General features: G+C 38.0%; 2 protein-coding genes and 1 pseudogene across 4 annotated transcripts in view; 2 read left to right on the forward strand and 1 right to left on the reverse strand.

Annotated features, from left to right (window-relative positions):
- LOC145782039 (uncharacterized) overlaps positions 1-5,393 on the forward strand; it is a 40,202-nt gene extending 34,809 nt beyond the window's left edge. Inside the window, exons 15-18 of one of the 2 annotated variants that reach the window (XR_014290813.1) lie at positions 308-444; positions 916-1,167; positions 1,566-3,977; positions 4,025-5,393. Coding sequence is in view for 1 of the 2 variants with exons in the window: in XM_082593771.1 (XP_082449897.1) it covers positions 308-444; positions 916-1,167; positions 1,566-1,800 (624 nt within the window). In the remaining variant the exon portion in view is untranslated. Of the gene's footprint in view, positions 1-307; positions 445-915; positions 1,168-1,565 lie in introns of both variants that reach the window. The other variant, XM_082593771.1, reaches the window with a different exon arrangement.
- On the reverse strand, positions 2,780-4,085 carry LOC145782401 (uncharacterized; annotated as a pseudogene).
- A 3,072-nt stretch (positions 5,394-8,465) lies between the features above and the next one.
- LOC145782448 (receptor-type tyrosine-protein phosphatase beta-like) lies at positions 8,466-24,515 on the forward strand. 2 transcript variants are annotated; one of them, XM_082594238.1, is made up of 14 exons: positions 8,466-8,577; positions 10,801-10,937; positions 11,540-11,669; positions 11,960-12,229; positions 12,786-12,914; positions 13,138-13,278; positions 15,480-15,656; positions 19,043-19,132; positions 20,554-20,668; positions 21,114-21,274; positions 21,754-21,876; positions 22,245-22,391; positions 23,481-23,750; positions 23,854-24,515. In XM_082594238.1, the coding sequence occupies exons 1-14, from the start codon at positions 8,466-8,468 to the stop codon at positions 24,300-24,302; spliced, it is 2,451 nt and encodes an 816-aa protein (XP_082450364.1). In that variant the 3' UTR covers positions 24,303-24,515. The 2 variants fall into 2 exon arrangements, with proteins under 2 accessions (XP_082450364.1, XP_082450367.1); XM_082594241.1 differs by lacking the exon at positions 22,245-22,391.
- The last annotated feature ends 525 nt before the right edge of the window (positions 24,516-25,040 follow it).

Genomic DNA, 25,040 nt, shown 5'->3' on the forward strand with positions numbered 1-25,040 from the left:
CAAGTAAGTTTGTAAATGCTTGTTTCTCCTCTCTCCTTCGCAACAACAAGAAATTTGACTCCATCTGAATGATGCTTTTTGGAGAGATAATGCATTGTTAAGTAATGTAGCCTACGTTCACCTCATCGTTTGTTAAAACGGTTGCAAAGTCAGCACCGATCCTTCTTAAAACTAAGCCTTTCCGCAAGACTATCTGGTCGCAGTTCACGAGCACAGCCTTGTTCTTTAAGTCTGCTTTTACTGAATCCATTTGAAGAATAAAACCGCCTTCATTCAGAAAGTTCCTTAACTCGGTGACTACTTGCAGATGTACTGCGGTGGGCGGCTTGTGTTTGCTGACCACATCTTCAACGGGTACGGGAATGCTAGAAACGACTTCAGGAAACAAGTTATTAAGTCCCGCCAAGAATATTTGAGCGGACATTTTCTTCCTGACGATTTCAGGTCGGTTTTATGATGCTGCACTAATAGTTAAAGGACGTTAGGCTTAATATCAATGATGAGTTTAAACAGTGTCAGTTTCCTTGTTAGTTCAAATCTTTAACCGACTGCATTCTGTCTATGGTGTTCGTGTTTTGTTGTTGTTTTTTAAGACTTGCTGTGTGGGTGCGCTCGTCTGGTAGAAAAACTAAATGATAATAATCTGGTAGCCCTACTGCTATTTTGCATTCATCAAATGCTGGCATTTTCACAGCAATCTAACCTCTTAGTGTATTTTATTAACAATCGATTTCACTATAGTAGTAGTTAAGTAGTATCGTCAGCTTTAATCTGATACAAAATCATCAGTTTAGCATTCAGTCCATTAATTTACGTTGGAATCGCTTAAAAGAAATGTGATTCTGTCATTGTGCAGGTAACTAATCGAAATGGAAACATTACCAAAGTGATTAAGTTAGTTGCATGTAATTACAGGTTCACTCCGGGCCGGGGAAAATCCGGGTTCCGTGCCGCATGGGGGGGTGAAATAGGTGGGGCTGGGATTGATGGAAAGGGGCACCTGGGAATGTTTTTTTCTTCCAACAGCCGGTTACCGGAGTCGGAAAGGAACGCGTTTTCCGCTGGAAAACCAAACATTGTATCTACCACGCTCTACAAATCTAACTCAGAATCGGACCTGACATCATCATCATCCCTCATACAATCGACTGGCATCCCTGCTCACAGGTTGTACTTATTTGTTCATTACGAGTTGCAAATTGCATTGTTCGTTACGAGTTGCAAATTTTAATTGAATTTTAAGCGATTCTTGTGAAGCGTGAGTAGCCTTTATTTCGAGAGGAGAAAGCGAAAAGTACTTAAATCACATTTAAAAAAAAAATCAAAGCTCTGTAGGTAATTATACCATAAACCTTAAATATCCTGGCAAGATATCTATCTACACCACAAAAATTGCCTTTGGAGACTTCGGTACCAACTTTAGGTACAGACAATGGCAATGTGTTCAGTGTTCATGGTACAGATGCTTCAAGTGCTCTGAATTTATTTTATTCAAATGTTAGGAGCGATAGCCTGGATACGCCAAAAAAAAAATCAAAAAGGTTGATCGTTGCGTTTTGTTTCAGGAGCTTTGATACCGCCCGCGATTTCGTCCAGTACAGCCTGTCCGCGAACATGTACATGCGTCCCAAGGCAAGAGCATCGTCTAAAACCGTAGGTCGCTCTTCTCGCGGTCTTTCGAGAAAAGCGAAGACAAATTCTTCATTTCTTCCTCCATCTCCACAATCTACTCTGGCAACGGACAAGGTGATCCGAGCGGACCAACTGAACGCATTCATGCGGATGCAAACTGTCAAATGAGATTGAAATCAAGTTTCAAAGATTTCCTTGTACCAATGTAATTTATTTCAAGATGGTTGCTTTTTGTTGGCAATTGCTGTGGCTGTTTTGGATCCGACGTTCCATGTCGGCCTTGTCGGTTTCTCTCTTATCAGAGGTTATTGTGTTTAAGAAGAAATGACTAAACCTTCTTCTTGAAAGTTCCCAATTTTAAGCTAATTCACTGCGTCACAAAAAAATATGGCATGTCGGTAACTGAGATACCAATATTCATTCCAGACGTAGTTTTGGGCGCTGATTCCGAATCTGAACTCGGTTTTGCTCTATCACGTCAGGTTTTTGAGTTATTCACAATTTATTATTTTTAAATTTTTGAAATTTGGGTCAATTTTGTTATAATGTCTCTTTTTTGCCGCAGTCAAAAAAGTCTTTTTAAAATTCATGAAAGAGTCTGGACATTTCTTTTAATCACTGCCAATCAAAAATTCAATTCAACATGAAAAATAATATGCCGTAATAACGAGCCTAACTTTACGAATATTTGCATCAATTGACAGCTATTTTTAAGCTTGTTGTTAATTGAAATGCAGCATATACGAACAAATTAAATGCGATTGCAAACACTTAACAAATATCACAATTAACAAACTTTTGTTAGCTTAAAAAGTCGTCTCTTAGCATAAAGGCTACGTTATAAGACCAAGATATCAGTCATTTTTTGCAGAAAAAATGTTTTCATTGAACATTTTAGAAATGCTATGGGCATCTTCTCTTCCTGTGATGGTCTTCATTGGTGTCTCTTTGAAGAGACCAACAAAAGTCAGCCATCATGGCAGGACTGACATTCCCCTGGTATCTTTCTTCTATGATTTTAATGTCTTGATGAAACCTCTCTCCATGTTCATCACTGACATTAGCATTGTTGGGTGAAAAAAATCTAGGTGACTATGCAAAAAATGCATTTTCAGCGACATCCGAGCTGCCATCGCTTCATATGACTTTAGCATTTGGTTGTCAATTTCTTTGTGATTGGTTGCTTTGTGTTTATCAAGAAATTTTCAACAACCAAAAAGAAACCGTTGGCGTGAGTGTTCACAATCACAGATGACTGACGATTGATTTCCTCTTCCATGAAGTTCTGCACAGGGCCGATCCGAGGAACAACTTGTTCCAGAATGGTGTCTCCGGCTGCGCCACGAATGAGATGATCAGGCATGTCCGTGCGTTTCACGATATGGTCAGTTAAGTGGTTGGAAAAATTGACAGTAAGTTGAATGTATTGCTTTATCTGTCCAAATCCTTTGCATTCTCTGCAGCGAGTGCATCCAGTGTAGCATCTTTTTCTACCACTTTCACTACAAGAGTTGCATGGCACGTTGTGTGAGCGGCTTTCCCTCATTTCTTGTCGTCTGCCAGATCCATTACAGAAAGAACAACGAATCCTTCCTCGGCCATAACACCTCCAGCACCTATCAAAGCCTTGTCCGAAGCAGTGGTGGCAAGGCCGAACAGAAGCGGTATGTGGCACTTCCATCTTCTTGACTTCGGATTAGAACAGAGCGGAAAATCCGCATTGAATATCCCACGGACCCGGGGCTGGCCCCATGTGGGGCCCGTCTACAAACCCACCAGAGTAAGAACATAATGCCATTTGGTGCTTCTGCCTTCAGTGAATGTTTCAAGAGTGTAATGAAATGCTGATGAGGACTTTATATTCTTAATTTTCATATCCTTTGCAGCTCCAGATCCGTAACAACATTGTTGATTGACATACTCCACCAAAGCCTATTGTGCTTCCTCAGCTGTTATTGACCTCATCTTTGACGTGTCAACTATGGCAGTTTCACCATAGCAGTCTTCATAAGAAGGGGGTGGTCCTGCTGGCATTTCACTAGTAAAGGCAACATTTTCATAACCAGGAAGAGTTGCATCAATTGGAGGAGGAGCTGATCCCTCAATTGGTTCCGACGCAGCATTCTCATCCAAATCTTCCTTTCCAATGTCTCCTTGATATTGCTGGGCATTTGCTGGATCCCAAGCGGTTTTTGTTTGAGGTTGTTGAAATTTTGCACCCATGTTTTGTTGTGAAGGAGCAGATTGCATTTTCTGCAGTTCATGAGAGACCTGGGGCTAAGGAGGATACTGCCCAGGTTGCTGAGGAGGATATTGCCCAGGTTGCTGTGGAGGATATTGCCCAGGTGGCTGTGGAGGATACTGGCCAGTTGTTGCCGAGGATATTGCCCAGAAGTAGAAGCTTGATTGTAATATCCTACCTGCATTTGTGGAGTGTATTTTTGCATTGACATTTTGTTCAATAGTCTCCAGTAACTATTTGTGATTTGTTCAGTGAAAAGGGGATGTTTTTTTTCGCGCGCTTTTTTTTTCTGAGCGTTGCGCAAAAAGTGGATTTTTTTTCCAATTGCAGATTCGGAATCAGCGCCCAAAACTACGTCTAGAATGGATATTGGTATCTCAGTTACCGACATGCCATATTTTTTTTGTGACGCAGTGTTATTTGTAGAGGACTTCTTTCCTTGCAGACACGATTAAAAGCGAATAATTTTAATAAACAATGAAAAGTAAAACGCTAACATTTCAATAACGTTTATTAGATTAAATTTACAAGATACTGGTTTGGTTTGGTTTTGTAAAGGCGGTTTTTTCATTACTATGAAATTTTTATGTCCAATCGTTTCCGCGCAATGTCGATGCCTGTGTCATTGTAATTCGTTTTTCCTTTTTTGTCTACTTCTGATTTTTACTGAAATCAATATTTTCTTGTGAAGCTTTTGCTACTTTCACGAAAAAGAAAGCAAATTTTAATTTTTTACAAAACCTATCCGTAAAATTGTTCAAAACATAAGAATTTTTAAGTCTTGCAATTTTTTCTTTGCGTTCTCGCCCGCTACGACTGAAGTAGAAAGAAAATAACTTGTGGCTATGACGTCTGCTGCGCAACTTACCTGTTGTTTTATTGAAGAGTTGAACGAAGCTATTTTATATCTTTCTCAACTTATGGTAACTTGTTTACTTAAAACTTCTCGGCCACCAAACCAGTCGATATTTCTATTGATTCAACTATCGCAGACGTTGTATCAATGCAAAATTTGACCTCATTTGCTTGTCGGGTTGCATTTGATTGAATTCACTGTGACATGTTAGCATATTGGTGACAGATGTGCACTGTACACCGAACTCAGTTATCCACACTCAACTTGAAATAAAATAATTTATATTTGTACCGTAGTGTTTTATATTAACTTGCATCTTGGAGGTAAATATTTCTTTCTTAATTGCATTCCACACTCAACATCCGGAACATAATATATTGATGTGACAATGGAAAAGTATCCATATTCTGCTCCTTGCAAAATCTTTCGTTGCATGGTTACTTAGAAAATTGTATATTTGAATTTTCTTTCAATAACATATCTCCAATTTCTTTCATGCTTACCAGCAGTTTGTCAACTTCGAGTCAGGGGAAGAACTAGATAGGAGATTTGTTTTGGATGTGAGCTGTGATGTTTTGATTTTTTTTCACTGTGCTATTTGATGAAACTATTTGCAGACACAGTTTATACGTCGCTTACCAAATAAATTGCTGTCACATCTTTTGTCCTTGTTTTAAATTATGAAAATCTATTTGATAGGGTTGCTGAACTCGTGGCCGTAGAACACGGTGTTTCATTTTTAATTCAAAGAAAATGAAGAGGTGTACCAGCAAACATCTATAGGATTGGCCCATGATACAAGAGAAGGATCCACAGAGGATACAAACTGATATGAATAAAATTAAAATCACTCTTAGAAACCGTCATCTCAAAACTTCAAGGCAACTTTCCACTTTCACTTTACAGAACGTGAATTGATAATATTGGATATTTATTGTCGCTCTACAACTGTTAAGATTTTTTGGGATAAGGCTCGTTTTTAAATTAGTGTCAATATCAGCACATTATTAGCCGCCTTATTCTCACTGCGTTATGCAAGCACCGTTTTGAAGTGTTTTGTTTTCTCGACCTGGAATCGAACCCAGGCCTACCAGCACTAGAGACAAACGCGATAACCACTCTGCCACTGACCTGTTCACAGCATGAAAGAAAACACTTGATTGACCTGGACCTAGTATAGATAGGCTATAGTGAAGAAAAACACTGCTATGTAAATTTATACCGCAAAAAAATGCTGAGTGGGTCAAGCAGAGTTTACTTTTACAAACACCCCAGATATCAAAACAACTGTTTTTACATTGATTTAACGTCTGAACGATTGATTTGCTGTCTGGGAGTGTGCAATCAATTTCTGCTTATGCATGCGGATTGCGGAACGCCAGTCTTTGTAGCAAGTTTCTCGCTAAACTAAACTACGTAAAAAATACATAACATTGTGTCACAAAGGACCAGAACCGGCTTCGTTTTGTTGGGCCATTGCACCAGTTACATCAGCGAATAAATTGAAATTTGATACATTTTTTTCTATTAAGTCTTATATACTGTATTTACCGTTATTACCTTCAGTTTAGTAGGTCTTTCGACCTTCGATGCAATTAAGAAAAATATAGCTAAATAAAGAAATATAAACATAAAGCAAAGTGTCCCCACATGTTTATTAATCTGCTGAAGGTTCCTGCAAAAACAATGATCGTCTTTCAGTCCCTTTTTCGTAATTTCTGCTTTTGTGACATGAATATTACAGTTACAGCATTGCAAGAAAAGTAAAACAAAAAAATTCTGAACAACATCCAAAAAATCTATAAGTGTCGTCTGCTTTGTCACAAACGAACACCATCAGAATATGCCTTAAAAATATGATTTTAAATAAGCACATATTGATTACCGCGACATCAAACGTTGAATTTACAATACACTAACGTCATTCGCAAAGTAGTTCTTGTGACGTAATGATAGCATATTACAAAACAAAACAATTTGTCACAATATTTCCAACATCACCAGAAGGAGTTGTAAGTATATCGCTGGACAATGACAGGAATTTCTTGAAACAAAAAAAAATGTTATCTGATACTTCGGAATTCAATGTGCTGTCGATTCATCTCGACCTTAGGCTGAATATCAACATATTGAATTGATATGACTATTAAATACAATCGCCAGACTGAAGGCGTGCTTTTTATACATTTGAGCTAAACCTTTTGCGATTAAGACGAATTAGTTGAGTTTTTCAGCAATTTCGCTTAGATATAGCTCACAAGAATTATGATTTAGAAAAGTTATTAGGCTGATCAACTTTTGCACAAGTTTTTCATATTCTGCGTTTTAAAATGTTCTGATCTTTGTTGAGAATTGCTATCATTTCACCATAAAATGTTTTATCTGTTGAAACATGTCCGCAAAAATGCGATGGATAAAAGACAAAAAACGATTTCAGAAGTGAGGACAATTTAAATTGCCAGAAGGATAGTTCAGGTTTTCGCAAGGAGAATCCATTCCAGAATATGGTAATAGAGATTATATGTAATTTACAAATTTTCTTCTGTGTGCAAGTCATTGCTTGAAATATTTTATCAAAATGACACAGCGAATCCAGCAGATACAAAAACGGCTATTATGTAATATGTTTCAATAAACGCAGTAAAGTTACAGCAGACTACTACAAAATGAACAAAGTAAAAACCAAATTGTTACATGTAACGCTGAGTTTATCTATATGATGAAACAGACTGCAGAGGCTGTTTAATTTAACGAGTTTTTATTCATTTTATATAGCCTAGGTATAATTTGAGGTGGATTTTGCTCATGGATTTTTAAATAAGTTAACGCAATCAGTCGACATCGTACTTCAGGCCAGCAAAAAGCTAGACCAGTGGTTCTCCAACCTTTTTCGTTGTGACGCCTTAAGAAAAGTTTACTGGACACGTGATGCGTGATGCATCTAGCAACAGAAATGTCAGTAGACCTAAAGACTAAAGTCTATTTATTTGTTTGTATCTCCAGCCTTCCTTTCAATCCTTTGCCTCGCGGTGAAGTGAATCAGAATCACGCCATTTGATTGATAAATTATAATCAATTGCTACAGCTTCGTAACAATGAGTTCGAATGCACAGATCAGGAGATAACAATATAAAGAGTTAATTGGTGATACAAAGCTTAAAAATTGCATGTAGAAGGTTGCTCATAGCTCGAAGATGGAGATTTTCGTCTGACTCTCTCCAAGAGTTAACGTCAGAACGAAGGAGCTTTAAGGCATAAACAAATTTTGTTTGGTGGCATAAGATTGGATTCACAGTTTATATAAAGATTACTCCAAATGAAGTTTTGAAGTTCCATCTTAAATTTTATCTGTTTTTTTTTCAGATTCAACCGAAACTTCAATTGAATTGAACTGGATAATCTATTGCTGCCATTGTGTTAATCATTCCTTAATTTTGACATGTAGTTCTAGGTTTTCATTCTTGATAGACACTTATCAACTTATTTAGACATTAAAAAACTTATTGTTGTAGTTTCGTTTCCTTTCAAAAGAAAAATGAAGACATTTCGTTTCGTTTTGAATTCAAAACAAAATCTTTTCTATTTCTATTAAAATTATTTTCTTAGAAAAAGGAAAGATTGCAATTTACGATGTTTTCACTGTTTTAGCCAGAATGTTTTAACTTAACTATTGTTCGATAAAAAGGTAATGAAACAAATCTACAAAACATAGGAACATTTTATTTTAAAAAAGAAATGGGAAGTAAACCGAGCAAAGTCGCCCCATCCCGCCGAAGAAGCGGCTTGTCATTTGTGTCAACTTCGTCAATGGGATCGCTTGAAACCATAACAACAGATGCAGAGGAGGGTATGTTGGTTAATTTATTAAGACAGCAAAAAACTAACAAAAACTATTTTATTTAAAGCTTATTAAACCACATGATTACTCTTGATAAAAGCTAAAACATGAAAATGGTTGTCGTATGAAGACTTACGCCGGTGGTTGAAGATGCAGATGAAGTGGACAGGAAGGCAAGGAATCTAATCTTCGTGTCCATTTTCAGGCATGTCTTTAAGTGTCCTGCCAAAGACACGACCGTCGACCATATGCTCTTTAGAAGTGTCGAACCGCATTTTTTAAGTACCTTAACCGTGCCTCTTCCCACTCGGCTATACAGCCGACATGGAAATGGTAGTTGTACCAAAGTTAGTTAGTTGAGAAAATATTTGTCCTCAGAAGGAGAAATAGCCTCATTCTGGCACTTTTCCTGCAAGAGCTTTGATCCCTGCCCTGTGGCCTACAAGTCACTAAGATTTGCTTCAAGTGAGAGTGATGCAATTGATTGCGTTGAGGGTCTTTGAACTACCCATGCAAGTCTATAGTCACAAACGTTGACACTTAGCAACCTACAGTCTTCACATATCGTTGCAGTGTTGATGCCTGCTGAGTATAGTCTGACGAAATTATCACTGGGGGAATTATAGAGCAGCTTGAATTTTTTTTATACAGTTTAACTCAGAGACTATTTGGTAAATTAAGAAACAATAGACAGATAATTAATAATTGATAGCAACTTGATAGGATTGAATTACATAATTCAAAAACAATACATAAAATAAAAAGATAATTACATGAATTCAGACTGTCAGTCATTTATTATTAAAGGGGTATTAAAGGAAAAACCTGACTTGGCGATTTTCCACGTTCTTTGTGTTTAACATGCTACCATAAAACGATTTTCAATAAAATTTTGCCCCATTGCGGTCTGACCACCATTGTGCGCGTGCTTTTGTCAGAGCTTTCAAAACGAGATTGGCCTGAGCAACGAAGCGTGCGACTGTAAAGAACGTCATAAAGTCTACGTCATAAAGTCTAGCAATCAACCGATCACGCAATAATTGTTACTGCGGGCGATTTGACTGTAGGCTATGTATGTATTTACATCAAAACAGCACATTTTAACATCAAAACAGCAGACAGTTTGCTCAAAACATCAGATTGGTAACGTGGCTTTTGTTATTGCTGGACTTTATGACGTATTCTTGAGCTGTGTTTGCACGTTTTGGTCATTTTGAAAAAAATGAAAATAAATGAAACACTGGACTTTGGGCCTTGCCAGCGCCATTGAAAACAAATTTTTTTGGGTAATTGTTTTTGAAATGTATTCTTGAATGTTCAGTTTACTCATTTTAATGCTTAATTCCGGTTTGAAATTTTCCTTTAGTATGCCTTTAACATTTTACGAGTATCTGTTGTTTTGTTTAGACGAATTAAATTATTTTCCTGGCGAGGGCAGAAAGTTTTGCCAAAAACGTTTAAATTTACGTAGTTATTATTACGTTAGTATTACGTAGTTATCTTTTATTTTATGTATGGTTTTTGAATTATGCAATTTAATCTTATCAAGTTGCTATCAATTAAATATTATCTGTCTATAGTATTCAAGAATTATCTCTCTGCCAAAACTATAAGAAACAATATACTCCGATTCTCTGCAAATTGTCGCGAATCTTCGAATTATTAATCAGTTTGTGACGTAATAGTAAATGGGAAAACATCATCATCTTTCAACATGTCAAAGAATTTAACATATTCAGCTTTAAGATTCGATGCAAAAGTGTATCTTATATCATAATATTGTTTTACGTTTCGCTTTATCGGAATTATTAGTCGGATAAACACAGCTTTTACAATTTCTAAAAACAAAAATTTAGATTTTGAATAAATTTCTAGAATTTCTTCATGGAATTAATTTACCAAGCAGCGTGGTTTAGCGATGGCAACAAAAAAAATCATGCCGATTACTTTTCCCACATTTCTTTATCGGCCTATAATTATAATAATAACATTAGGCCTATAGGGCATAATTGATAAACATATTGATAATCATACCGATTACTTTTCCCACATTTCTTTATCGGCCTATAACTATAGGCCTATAGGGCCTATACTCATAACCAAACCAACATAATTAAAATAACAACAGAATTTATAAACACCCTGATGTAGCCTACAGTATAGCTTTTTATCAACTCATCAACTGAAACACTTGTTCTAAATAATTGCTTTCTATTTTCATTCTGGAACCAGAGGGAGTGAAGAATTTTGTGTTCAATGACATTTCCGTCAAATCCTTTCAAGTGAGTTGGGATCCGCCGGATAATTTTTATGCAATTTCTTACCAAGTTCGTCTATTTCCGCCGGATAAAATCAAATCAAGAACGCTGGTAAGAACAAATAATTTAAGTACTGTATATTGCAACAAAAAATAAAACTTTTCTTTTTGTACCACCAAGCTTTTGATAATAAGCTGTTATTGAAGCTTGGCGTAAAATATCGTAGTATTATTAAACATTTTTTTAAATACTTCCTGCCTGATTCTCCACACGTAAGATGCATTTTTGAATTTGCGAATACCGATGTACACCTGTGGTCTCTGAATCTAAATGGGAAGATTTAATAGAAATGATGATGCATTTAGCAGCCATAGCGCTACTTTACTTGCTTTATTGGAATATTGTAAATCAATTTCAAACCTTTATCCGCTTTGAGACTACCTGGCAGATATAAATATGAAAACTTAGCTTACAACAAGGTGCTTTCAAAGCAGACTCAATGGATTTATTTTGTTCAGAATGTTACTAATCAGACAAAATAAAAAGTTCTAATTCTTCAATTAAATTTCTTAAGTTTGCATAATGCTGTATTCTAATTAGTCCTAGATCTTTTACAAAGTCACATTCATAATGATGAAGGTTTTGATAAGACAGCAACCTGCTACCTGACTTTTATTTTTGGGTGTTTCAAAAACATATTTTGTATGCTGCAGCTACGAGAGCTCCCGGACACACAGCATACTTTCACAAGACTGAATTCGTGCACCCAGTACACTGTAGCTGTCACAGCAATTGATGCGAGTAGAAAGAAATCTCCTTGCTCCACAGCAGCAGTTTGGACTTGTACGTTTGCAATTCCAGATGACAAAATTTTGTTATTTTATTAGTTCAGTCTAACATGTTCTTTGATAAAATATCTATTAAAATGTTAAAGCATAAGCTGGCCTGGTGATGTATTTACTGTTAACGAAGTTGGGTAGTTATCAACGCAAAACGTTATAAAGAGGATTTAGTTGACAAAGCTTTTGTAGAGAATAAACCTTTCAACAGTGTTGGACGTCCACACTAAAGCGTCGTTTATTCTTAATTTTCAAAACAGTTCCTTTTCTTCTATGTTTGATTGATAATACCAGTGCCGCGACCACCGCGTGACATCCAACTTCCTCTCAACACTAGAAGCAATTCCTTACAAGTTTATTGGAAACACTGTAAAGGAAGACCCGGGATATATGATGTTGAAGTTCTTGCTGAAGATGGTAGCGTTCCAGGGGCTCAAGTGAAAGGCGTAACAGACAACAGTCACGTATTCAAGAACATGACACCAGGAACAAATTACACAGTCAGCGTGAAAAACACAGCGAATGGACGTAGCAGTGAACCGATTGTCGGCGCGGTTATGACAGGTGGGTTGTACTCCAACTGAATATTTCCGCTATCAATCTTTCCACGGTTTGGTCAAGTAGCTTTTCGATCAACTTAAAGCACATAAAAAGCGTTGCAGAGTAAAACTCGATAATAACCAATAGTTGAAAGAAACATATTATTTCTACTTTTTGGTTATCGTGCTGACTTGCTCTCAACATATAAAATAAAGCGTAGCAAATGGCTAATTTAAAAAGTCAGACAAGCTTTTGTATGATCTCGTTTCATAGGTTGCCAATTGAGAATCGCTACAGCACTTTGAAGGTTGAATTTTCTACCAAACCGGATGTTACATTAACTTTATTTCGCATGATGTTAAAAATACGTATTTGACAACAAGTCCAAACAGTTGCAAAGCTGGCTAGGTAGTGTCAGCCTAACTATTTATTAAGTTGACTGATAAAACCTTTTCATTATAATATACCTTTGCACTTCGTTGTGTTTGACAACGTTCTGATACGTATTTTCGGCTTATTTTTGTTGTTCCGGATCATCAGTTCACTCATTACACTTTTGCATGTTACACTTTTTTCATAGCACCACGTCATGTTTGTGACATCACGTTCAATGACGTCACCCAACATGAAATGACGTTGAAATGGAAAAAGCCAGAAGGAAGAGTAGAAAGTTACACGCTGGAAATGTTACCAAAGATTACAAATCCAGGTAAGCAGTTAGCAGTTTAAAATTAGGCCAGAAGTTTATTTCATACGTACCTAGTCTCTTTTGGCAAATATAATTGTATGAAAATGCATCACGATTTCCATGGCTCTTACCGAGTCTTTTTTATGTCAACGTATTTTTAGTAGAGGAAAATGAAGTATTAGTTTCGATTTTTTTAATACTTTTTGGAGAAATAAAAAATAATTAATGGTGATCATTTGCGCAGGGGTCCCTATAAAAATTGAAGGACTGAAGAAAACCTTTTATACTTTTAATGGATTGACTCCTGGAAGACTTTACAGTTGCAAAATAACAACAAACGTCAACCAAGCGTCGAGCAGACCAAAAGTGTTCACTCAATGCACAGGTAATAATCACAAAGATTTTGTGACAGTAAAAGTATGTCGTGTCAAAGTCACTAGTTCCTTCATTGATGGCTATCCCTTGTTTTCGAGGATGATGGCCTTCGCTGAAATATTGGCGATGGGTTCTTAAATCACCAATGAGTTCAATCCTAGCTTTGAAAGTTTGGTTGCATTGAGATATTTACTGTAAGTTTCTCGGCAGCCGATTTGTAGCAAGAATTGACAGCGATAGACACCGTGTTTCGCCCATGAGGCTGGGCTTGTCAGTATCGCACCATCACTAGTGTTGAACTGTTTTATTCGCATCAGTAGCTCACGGTACAAATAATTGACACGCGGCGAGAAAGTACAAACAAACATAGCCAGGTCGAAGACTTTAGGAAACCGGCCTGCCACACCCCGCGGCGCGGGGAGCGGCGTGATTTATGGGGTGACGATGCACCCGGAGGGTTAAGTCCACCAGCTTAGGTCGCGAGGGCCAGGCTGGGGAGTCGAGGTACCTGTGGAGGGAGAGTGTGGATCGAAACACTATATGGCCCGTCCGCAAATTTAGAATGGCGGAGCGGGCCAGGGAGACAGGCTCTTTCTGCATAGCCCAGAAAGAAGCCCTGCGACGGACCGGGCGACCCGTCGCGTGTGGACGCTGGAACCGGCAGTAATTGACTGCCGGGCAGCGCCCACGTCTCCTTCACGCGTCCTCGCGCAGGTACTTTGACTCTTATACCCGGTCTGCCTGTAGGCAGAGCGGATAAAATTGGGGTCTCCCACGAGGAAGAGAGTCGAACCATTTAAGGATAATTTGGCTCTCGTGGCAGACGAATATTCAATAAAAATGTGGAGCAGAGGCTCGATTAATCAATATTGAATTGACAGCGATAGACACCGTGTTTCGCCCATGAGGCTGGGCTCGTCAGTATCGCACCACCAGTGTTGAACTGTTTTATTCGCATCAGTAGCTCACGGTACAAAAGATTGACACGGTGAGAGAGTACAAAGGTGTTAAACTGTTTTATTCGCATCAACAGCGAACGGGTACAAATAATTGACACGGCGAGAGAGCACAAACAAACATAGCCAGGTCGAAGACTTTCAGAAACCGGCCTGCCACACCCTGCGGCGGCGGGGAGCGGCGTGATTTAGGGGTGACGATGCACCCGGAGGTGTAAGTCCACCAGCTTAGGTCGCGGGGGCCAGGCTGGGGAGTCGAGGTACCTGTGGAGGGAGAGTGTGGATCGAAAACGTTACATGACCCGTCCGCAATTTTAGAATGGAGGAGCGGGCCAGGGAGACAGGCTCTTTCTGCATTGCCCAGAAAGATGGCCTGCGACGGGCCGGGCGACCCGTCGTGTGTGGACGCTGGAACCGGCAGTAATTGACCGCCGGACAGCGCCCACGTCTCCCTCACGCGACCTCGGCGCAGGTAGTATTCGACCACTGCTTTACCAGTCAGTTTAACTCTTATCTTTGTGGAAAGAAAAGAGCCAACAAAACCAGCAGGCGCCAGGGCAGAGGACATTGTGAAGAAAGGGGCGTTCTTCCCGGCTATCAGCACAAGGCTGAGCACTCACTAGTACAGCGAGCAGTTGCGATTCGCTAACCATAACGGTGTAGCTTCCACGCTAGCCATTCAGACCATCCAATCAACAATATGTTTCTCGGCAGCCGATTTGTAGCAAGAATTGGCACTCCGCATACATGAAAGTGAACAAGGCGATTGACTTTCCTTTCTGACCACTTAATCTAAACCTTTTATCGACGGCTATAAGCCTGGACACAGCAGCTCAGTGGCCGCGTGGTTTCGGAAGTGTTGCTTATAGATCTGCGTTCGATTCCAGGTCGGGTCAAACCGAAAACTTTAAAAACGGTACCGATGGTGTTTTCTCTTGCATGACGCAGTGAGAATAAGTCGGGTTATAATGTGATGACATCGTAAACCTGATATAAAACTAAAAATGAGCCCTGTCGCTAAAAGACCTTGGCTGTTGTAGAGCGACAATAAATAAAACCATAAAACCAAGCCTGGATATGAAAAAGCTAGAAAAAACTTTTGATCAATTTAGTAGCAAGCTTCAAGGTAGCAGTAATTGTGTCAGTGTCAAATAATAAAGGGTGATAGTAGTGGCTAAAAATTAAAACAAAAAATAAATAAATTTAGCGACTTACCTTCTCACATTTTAAACTCAATTTTACCTCTTCCTCTCAGTACCACTTGAGGTCGCTGGCATTACAACGCGAGATATCGGGCCAGAAGAGGCTCTGATCACATGGACGCCTGCATTTGGTGAGGCCGATGACTATGACCTTTTCTTAACCCCTAAAACTGGAGTGATGGGCGAAACAGCTCCACGTGGTATCAAAGAAACACAGTACAAATTTACAGGTCAGCGAAGCAGTAAATCTACTCTTCAAGTATTTGTAACCCAAGCATTTGAATTGTTAGTCTACTTTTAAATTTATTTTTGATAACACATTGAAACTTTCCCTTGACTCACATGTAGTGCTTCAGTGCACCCCTTAGTTTCTGTTGTGGGTTAAGCTTGAACGTTTTTCTCAGATCACTTCTTTGTCTGCAGTATTTGCTGATTTTTTTTTCACTTTCCACGTTTGGTAAAGGTAATTAGGCTACTGCAGTGCAGCCTGTCTAAAAGCACAAACTTAAACCTTATTACATTGCTTTTGTTTTATTTTATTTTTTGTTAGAAAAGCCCAGCAAACATCACAGTATTGGGCCAATACTGTATTTGTATCGGCGTGTATCGGGTGTATCGGTAACGCTTGTACTGTATCGGGCCAATACCAGCAACGTACAGTATTGTATCGGCAAAATGGTACAGTTTGTCTGATACAAAGCCTGTATCGGGCCGATACAATGTTGTAAGGGCAAAACTGTACAGTTTGTGTAAGGGCAATGCGGTATTGGCACAGCACAGTTTGGTAACGGCAAAACTGTACAGTTTGTGTAAGGGCAATCCGGTATTGGCACAGTACAGTTGGTAATGGCAAAACTGTACAGTTTGCGTAAGGGCAATCCAGTATTGGCACAGTACAGTTTGGTAATGGCAAAACTGTACAGTTTGTGTAAGGGCAATCCAGTACTGGCACAGTACAGTTTGGTAATGGCAAAACTGTACAGTTTATGTAAAGACAATCCGGTACTGGCACAGTACAGTTTGGTAATGGCAAAACTGTACAGTTTGTGTAAGGGCAATCCAGTACTGGCACAGTACAGTTTGGTAATGGCAAAACTGTACAGTTTATGTAAGGGCAATCCAGTATTGGCACAGTACAGTTTGGTAATGGCAAAACTGTACAGTTTGTGTAAGGGCAATCCAGTACTGGCACAGTACAGTTTGGTAATGGCAAAACTGTACAGTTTGTGTAAGGTCAATCCGGTATTGGCACAGTAGGCTAGGCTACTGTGTGGTAAAGGCAAAACTGTACAGTTTGTGTAAGGGCAATCCGGTATTGGCACAGTAGGCTACTGTGTGGTAAAGGCAAAACTGTACAGTTTGTGTAAGGGCAATCCGGTATTGGCACATTACTGTGTGGTAAAGGCAAAAGTGTACAGTTTGTGTAACGGCAAAAGTGTACAGTTTGTGTAAGGGTAATCCGGTGTTGGCACCGTACTGTGTGGTAAAGGCAAACCTGTAGGCCTACAGTTTATAATGGCAATCCGGTGTTGCAATGGTACAGTACAGCTTGGTAAGGTGTTGGCACAGTACAGCCGATATTGGCACAGTACAGTTTGGTAAAGGCAACATTGTACACTGTAGCTACAGTTTGGTTGCAAATTATTGGGCTTGTTTTTGTGTTGATTTGGCTGTTTTGGGCTTGTTTTTTAGATTCACTTGCTTGTTTCAATATCACATCGTTTTAATTTCAGGGTAAAAGGTTGCTTTGTGCATTAATAAAAATAAGTTGGTTATGTTTCAAAGTCTTTTCTATATCTTGTAGTCATTGCAACCACTGTGATTATGTATGCACAGTTGCACACCAACTGAAAAACAGGACATCTAACATATAAAATTTTAGATTTTTATTGCTTTAAAAAAAACTTAGACATGGGAATCGAACACAGAGCACATTATCATGAATAAAATCGATTTAAAAAAAGAAAACATCAGACATGGAAATTGAACACAGAGCACATTATCATGAATAAAATCGATTTAAAAAAAGAAAACATTAGACATGGGAATTGAACACAGAGCACATTATCATTAGTAAAATCGATTTAAAAAAACAAGCAACAGGCGTGGGAATCGAACACAGACCACATTATCATTAGTCAAATTGATTAAAAAAAACCCTCAGTCATGGGAATCGAACACTGAACTGTTGAAGATTATTTAAAAAAAATCACTCTTTACAGACCACAAATGAAAAAATATTTATTTGTTCCTTATATAAGTAAACCAAATTACACAACAAGTAAGCTTGTAGTTTCTAATTAAGGTTAGATTTAATACATTGCCTATTAGCATCACTCCTTCGTACAGAACCCGTACTAGGTCGGAGGGTTCGATACCAAGTTCTTTCTAAGGTTCTTATCGGTGGTTACGTCATAACATCCGTTCTTACAAGTTCGTACCGACGATTCTTACATCATTACGTCATAAAATCCGTTCTTACAAGTTCGTACCACAAAGTTCAGACCAAACAACCTTATCTTCGGTTCGTACCACAAAGGTACAGTTTATATTCCCTTTTACCACAAAGGGACCCGATATAACACCGCATTGGCCCTATACCGGCTCGATTAGGGTATGGTAAAGGTACAAATACCGGTTGGGTAATGGCATCGTGCCGGCAACTGTAGTAATACTGTATCAGTCCAGTATAAAACTTGTTTGCACTTTCTTTCCGGGCCTGTATAGATTACTGTATCGTGCCAATAAAGGGACTCGATATAACACTGCATTGGCCCTATACCGGCCCGATTAGGGTATGTTAAAGGTACAAATACCGGTTGGGTAATGGCATCGTGCCGGCAACTGTATCGGTCCAGTATAGAACTTGTTTGCACTTTCTTACCGGGCCTGTATAGATTACTGTATCGTGCCAATAAAGGGACCCGATATAACACCGCATTGGCCCTATACCGGCCCGATTAGGGTATGTTAAAGGTACAAATACCGGTTGGGTAATGGCATCGTGCCGGCAACTGTAGTAATACTGTATCGGCCCAGTATAGAACTTGTTTGCACTTTCTTACCGGGCCTGTATAGATTACTGTATCGTGCCAATAAAGGGACCCGATATAACACCGCATTGGCCCTATACCGGCCCGATTAGGGTATGTTAGCTGGGAGAGGACTTTTTCGTGGGCCCTTAATTTTTTTTCTCGGTTGCGATTTAAAGCGGTTGTGATAAAGAAAAACAAAAAAAAATGTAAGTTTCTAATGTTGAAAGCATGATGCAGCCCCCACAAACATTCCTGTATCTTTTTAAACTTTGTCATGTAAAACTAATGTTTAACAGCATTTACATACGCTTATGGTTCAACTCCCGGGCGCTCACCTCTACCCAGGGTGCAATAAATTGGGTGGGCATAGTTTCTGAAGAAAAGGCGGCCGAGAGAAAGGAATTGGCCACCCTCACTCTCGTTAGTGCCAAAGGCTTAGTACAATGAGAACCTTATCTTCTCATCCCCCGATGCTTGGATTCTAGTATGGGACCCAACAAAACATACGCATATTCGAAAACCATCTTCAAACCTGATAATACCATGTTTCGTTGAATAAAGAATTGAGTTTGGGATTACAGGTCTTGTTCCGGGGATCACTTACACTGTGGGAATTGTCACAAATTCAAAGGACAAGGCCAGTAAAAGATTTTCGTCAACTTTCATCACAGGTTTGTGAAGACATGAATGTTTGAACGTAAAAACATTGATTTCTCATTGCTTAGTTTGTTGTAAACAATGTTTCTAATTGGTTCTTCTTTGGACATTGGACAGTGAAGAAACAGCAAAGGAAGTGTAGATTGTTTCAAGTGTTAAATATACGTTTCACAATTCTACCTTATTTTCTACATCTGCTCCTAATCGTTTCTCAATTCGTTAATTTAACACCGCCATGCTTATTTGTTCTCATTGATGGTTACTTTAAATGATGCTGAGCCACCTAGTTCTTAATAAGCGTGCCTGAAAAGAGCTACATTAGACTACCATTGCATAAAATAATAAATGGAAATTATGAATAACACCCACCCTTGTTTTTGTAGTACTTCTGTGACAAATCAACCTTTTATTTGAATCATTGGACACTTTTGTTACAAAACATGGTACAAAAAAAAGACAATTCAAAAGTAACATTATGTTTAATGTTGCACTGTTAGTCTACTATTAGAGGAAAGGCTGGCCAAACAGACATGCTAATTTCAAAATGCTCTATTTGAGAAAACTAATTAGATATCATAGACCTATTGCGTTTTTTGAATTTAAATCTCACTTAACAACAACTGCCTAAAGTAAAGTAAACTTAATGTGTTTTCTTTTTTTGTTTGTTTACAAAAATGATTGTTATTGTCCGTTTTGGCCGTGGAATGGGGCTAGACGGAGATAGTATTAGACCACTCTGCCTCGTATTTAATTTTGTTAATTAGTTGCCAAGGTCAAGCAAATTTTTGTGAACTTGTTAGAACGACTACCCATGAACAAAAGTAGTCAGGTAACCATTAAAGTTACTTTAAATAAAGCTTTCATTGCCATTAAGCCAGCTTCTTCAGTAGTATTATTCAAATAATATCAAACTAACTAGGCCTATTTGTTAAAAACAGTGTTTGACAAATGTGTCTTTACTGCTTCAGTTCTTCAAAACAAACTAGCTAAATGTTTGAAAACAGTTTTTACGCCAAAATGTCCGTTTTGCCCCAATCTTTTATTGTCCGTTTTCCACAAACAAACTACATAAGAAAGTCTATAATTATAAGAAAAACTAAAATATGTAGAAAGCTCATTCTTTGTAGGATAGTGAGCCATTTTCCACCAATGTTCAAATTTATAAGGGAAGCAGAAGCTTTCAAAAAACACCTTAATATCATCACATTTTTGGGGATATGCTTTTATAATAAAGTACTGAGAAAGCTATTTCGACCTCTTGGCCGCCGAACAAAAGATTCAAATTTTTTGTGTGAAATATTCATTCAAGTAGTTTTAGAAAAAAAAGGGAAAAAGTGTTATTTTTTTGTGGTTTTTTTCAAAAAGGCAAATGTTCGTTTTGCCCCGCCTTTCCTTATGAGATTAATTTTTATTTTGTCTTATTGTTTACTTTTAGTTTCTGGAATGAGTGGTGACTTGGAAGTGTCTGCCACTGAGCGCTCTTGCACCACCCAGAGGATAAGTTGGACACCCGCCAGTGGTCGAGTGGATTCATACACGATATCAATTAGGCAATAAAATACTTTTTAAAAGTTGACTTTTTAATGACCTTTTCCAAGAATATAATGATGTAATCAACGCTTAGTGTAACCAAACCACATAGCCCAAATTTGGTGCAAATTTCTCAAGGTGTTACGACCGCGCCAAACCCTTTGTAGGTAGGATATCATTTCGGTCTCGGCACGGTTTAAAGTTCGGTTTTGTCCTAGACTACATACTTTTTTCTGAACCATTGTTGTGTCATGTCAAGTATTATTGTTCGGTTTGATGAAGGCATGTCTAACATTGGGAAAACCACGTCTATGCCGAAGAAAAAGAAAAAAAATTGGGTCACTCTTTTCTGCATAATTTAAGTCAAAATACATCATTGAATTGATCACTGACATGTGCCTGCCACTCTTGGTGGAGTGCTCACGTCACGACGGACGACGCTAAGCAAGATAATCGAATTTACAGAAAAGAATGTGACAGACAAGAAGACGGTTGGTTTATCAGGGACATATTCAAGCCTCATTATCTTCTAATTGATCTTTCACCTGGTACCTCATACAGAGTCGAAGTGATTGCAATAATTGATGGAAAAGAATCGTCTTCAATGCACAAGGTTTTTGGCACAGGTATTAAAACATTTGCAACTTTTTGAAATGTGTGTTTATATCTAAGAAAAAAAACGAGAAAAGTTTACATGATATGTTTTTTCTGTATATAAAATCATCGTGTCATAATATATTTAAAAAATAATAATTTAAAAAATGTTTTATTTTTAGATTTTACTTAAAAATATTCTTGTGTTTTTGTTGATAAAGACCTGACACTCATAAAAAATACGTTCAGTTTCCAGCAGTCAATCATACAAAGTAATTTTGTTCTTTTTCAGTTTTTATAATAAGGAAAAAAACACATACATCAAAAATAACTAATGATTTTTGGCATCTCTGTTTGGGGCTTTGAAAAACTCTGTTTCCTTTTTGATATATTGACAACGATACTTATATAAAGGATGTGAAAACACGTTACTCAATACTTCAATTTTAACCCAGTTGTCTGACGTACAGTAAGTCTTAGAATAACATGTTTTGTTATTTCCATCTTGTAGTTCCATCTCCTGTATCTTCCCTGTTCTTCCCAGTAGAACATTGCTCTTGGAATCAAATTGCTTGTTCCTGGGAAGCAAGCATGGGAGAGGTGGACAGTTACTTCATTGAAGTAAAATGCAAAGGTGAAGACAGGTTTCTAAGAAAATACTTTTGTTTTTCTGATAATGGTTGATTTAAAATGAATGCTGCTAAGAAGTTTTCTTTAGAAAAGTGAACTTTTAATAAAATATTGTGTCTTAAAACCGCCACATTAAAAGCTTAAACCGTTTAATTGCAGTTTGCAAACCATTCTAGCAAAACCTTTTTGTCCGAAAAAAACTTATTCAACAAAAAATAAGTTTGCGTTAAGATTGTACTGAAAAAAGCAAACTTTGCTACTTTATTTCAGGCAATGTGTTTTAGTTTCTCTCAGCTATCAATTTACAACGAACAAATTTACAAGAAGCAAAACTATAGTCACCAGAAAAACGCAAGTTACTATAATTTACAGGAAACGTTACTAAGGAAGCCAATGTGTCATCTGAAAAAACAAATCATATATTCAGAAGTTTGCATCCAGCTACTGAATATGAATTTTTCGTTACTACGATCAGTAATGGCATCAAAAGTAAATCAAAAACTGCTAAACAAACAACAGGTATTTAAATATTTACAAACTCTTTTTTGTTCAAGCCTCAAAGCGTGAGAGATTGAATGTCTATCCTTTTATCAATCCAAGATATCGATGTCAACCGGAATTACAATGAATGGCTATTGGAAAGCAGTCAGCCTTTGGGGAATGAAACTGATAAAATTTTCTTAACCAATTTTTGAAAAACAACCATAGTTATTACCAGTCGCGCACCCAAAAAAAACTTTAGGGGGGGGGCTAATTTAGAAATGTCGGCCGAGTGATTTGCGACAGTAGTGACAGTGACAATAGGCCAATACCCATCCCTTTGATTAATATTTAAAGGCACTCACGGCCAACAACTCACCGGTTACCGATACATCAATATTTGTTCTTTCAATCAGATTACAATTAAGTTGGCTTAGTGAACCCCATGCTACTAGCACCATCAGCATCCTCATTCCTACGTCATACTCTCGCAATCTTCCATAGATCTCGATTTTTTCCTTATGTATGACAAAATAGAATTCGTTGTGTCTGATTCATATCTAACCTGTAAGCAAAAGGTATAAATGGGGAACACACAAAAACTTCATTTTTGGTGGCGGGTTTGGGGGGCTTGATCCCCCTTAGCCCCATGCTGGGTGCGCTACAGGTTATTACTTGTATAAATTTCCCTTGTTTGGCATAAGGCAAGCACAAGGGTTCCTGACGTAACTTTGTAGAATTAAAGGTGTAACTTCAACGTAATACGAAAACTGTCAACACCGCACTGCAACCGACCCGAGCCCGTTAATAATTATAATGTAACACAATTAAACGCCCAGAATTAACCTTCCAAATACACCTTCATAGTCGGAGGTGATACGTTTAGCAACAAGTAGGCTGCATATTAAACCTATTTTTGTAAAAATAGCTTAAGCAGTGTTCATTCATACAAATAGTAGTTTTTGTGCTCTTGAGAAGTTGCTAATTTTATGCAAAGTATTGTTACTTGATTTTGTGCATGTGTGAGCTGAAGACCTTTCAAAAATTGTAGAACTAATCCAAATCCATATTAACGGTAAAAAAGTATAAAAAGTTTGAAAAATCAATATTTTTTTAACTTTTTTTAAGGTCCTTCAAGTGTTAATGACTTTCATGTAAAATCTAACCACAACGACGATCTGCTCGCATCTTGGACTCCTCCGGATCACGGAGCTGATGAATATGTGCTGAAACTTGTTTCTTTAGAGGAAAAAAACACAGAGCAACCTCTCGAACTTTCAACTTTTGGACAAGAACACATCTTTTTGAGTCTGACTCCTGGTTCATTGTATCGAGTAGAAATCCTTCCTTACCAAAATCTTATCAAAGGAAAGTCGTCCACTGCGGAAGGATACACAAGTAAGTAGTTTTTTAGTTGCACCGTGCTGATTCAGCAGTGAAAATGCATCTCAACATACGTATGACGTAAAAAAAGCGTTTAATTGAACAATTTTTTTTTCAGAACCGGGAAATGTCATAAACGTTTCCATCCCACAAGACTTGGTGACTTCTAATTCCATCGTAGTAAAATGGGAAGGAGTAGAAGGAAATTGCAAAGATGTGGATGTGATCTTGACACAGATTCAACAAGAACAGTATGAACATGATAACCCGATTTCAGTTGTCATAAAAGAGGAGCATATCGATGCAAAAGATGACGGATCAGGGGAAGTTGTTTTTGTTGACCTTGAGCCAAACACCGTCTACGGGATTCGGCTTAGAGCTGTCGGAAACTCTGAAGTGGGAACAGATTCTGTTTTCTCACAAAAAACTCTTCTTCCTGTCACACGTCTAAGCGAAGAAGCCGACCAGATATATAAAGAAAAATACATTGAAACCAGGGCTGTAGAGTCGGCATCGTGGTTTCAGAGGGATTTTGGCGTATCTGGAGTCGGCGTCGCCCAGTTATAAACCGAAGAGTCGGAGCATATGTTTTTCTCCCTCCACAGCCATGAATCTGAATCTGTTTTGTTTCAGTCTTTTTATTTTGTTGACTTGTTCATTTTGTCATTCAAAACGTCATTTTTGTAAAAGTTAATTTTTTATTTAGTCAAATCATTATTGTGATTTATGTACTGTGGTGATGATTGCTGCGCATACTGTTTATTAAATAATGCATTTTGTAGAAAATCGATTCCAAGAAATATTGGACCGACTCATTAATTGTGGGAATCTTTATCTTCTTACTGAAGCAGCTGCTTTGAGAGATTAATTCAGACAATTTCGCATACTTGTAGAGGCTTTGAACCACTGGTGCAAGGCCGATCACGGAGGTTGACATAGCGAATTTTCCGTTGTCAATGAAAGTAGAATACAGTTTTTGATATATGATGCTACCGCCTACAATAGCCTAGCCTGCGTGGATAGGAGTACTATGCTACTCACCAAGAGTAAGACACACTTGCTCTATGTTTAACGTAAGTTTATTTAAGGAGATACAAAAAACAAATTAAGTTTTTTTTTACTTTTTTATGAAAAAGCCTTTTTTTGGAAGGGTTAGTCCTATGCAGCTAGCAAGTATTCCTTCTCGAATCCAATCACTGCAAGATCTTTCATTTTTGTACTGAACGCAATTTCAAGACACAAACCAAGACGCTACGCAAGTTAGCTCCCTGAACACAGAAAGTTTCTTTCGACAGCGTTGAGCAG

The sequence above is a fragment of the Aplidium turbinatum genome, chromosome 13 (genome assembly GCF_918807975.1).
Source record: "Aplidium turbinatum chromosome 13, kaAplTurb1.1, whole genome shotgun sequence".
Lineage (NCBI taxonomy): Eukaryota > Metazoa > Chordata > Ascidiacea > Aplousobranchia > Polyclinidae > Aplidium > Aplidium turbinatum.

Coding starts and splice junctions, on each gene's coding strand:
- LOC145782448 (XM_082594238.1), top strand. CDS start 8,466: ATGGGAAGTAAACCGAGCAAAGTCGCCCCATCCCGCCGAAGAAGCGGC. Junction 10,938..11,539: donor AAATCAAATCAAGAACGCTG/GTAAGAACAAAT, acceptor TGTATGCTGCAG/CTACGAGAGCTCCCGGACAC. Junction 22,392..23,480: donor AACTGCTAAACAAACAACAG/GTATTTAAATAT, acceptor ACTTTTTTTAAG/GTCCTTCAAGTGTTAATGAC.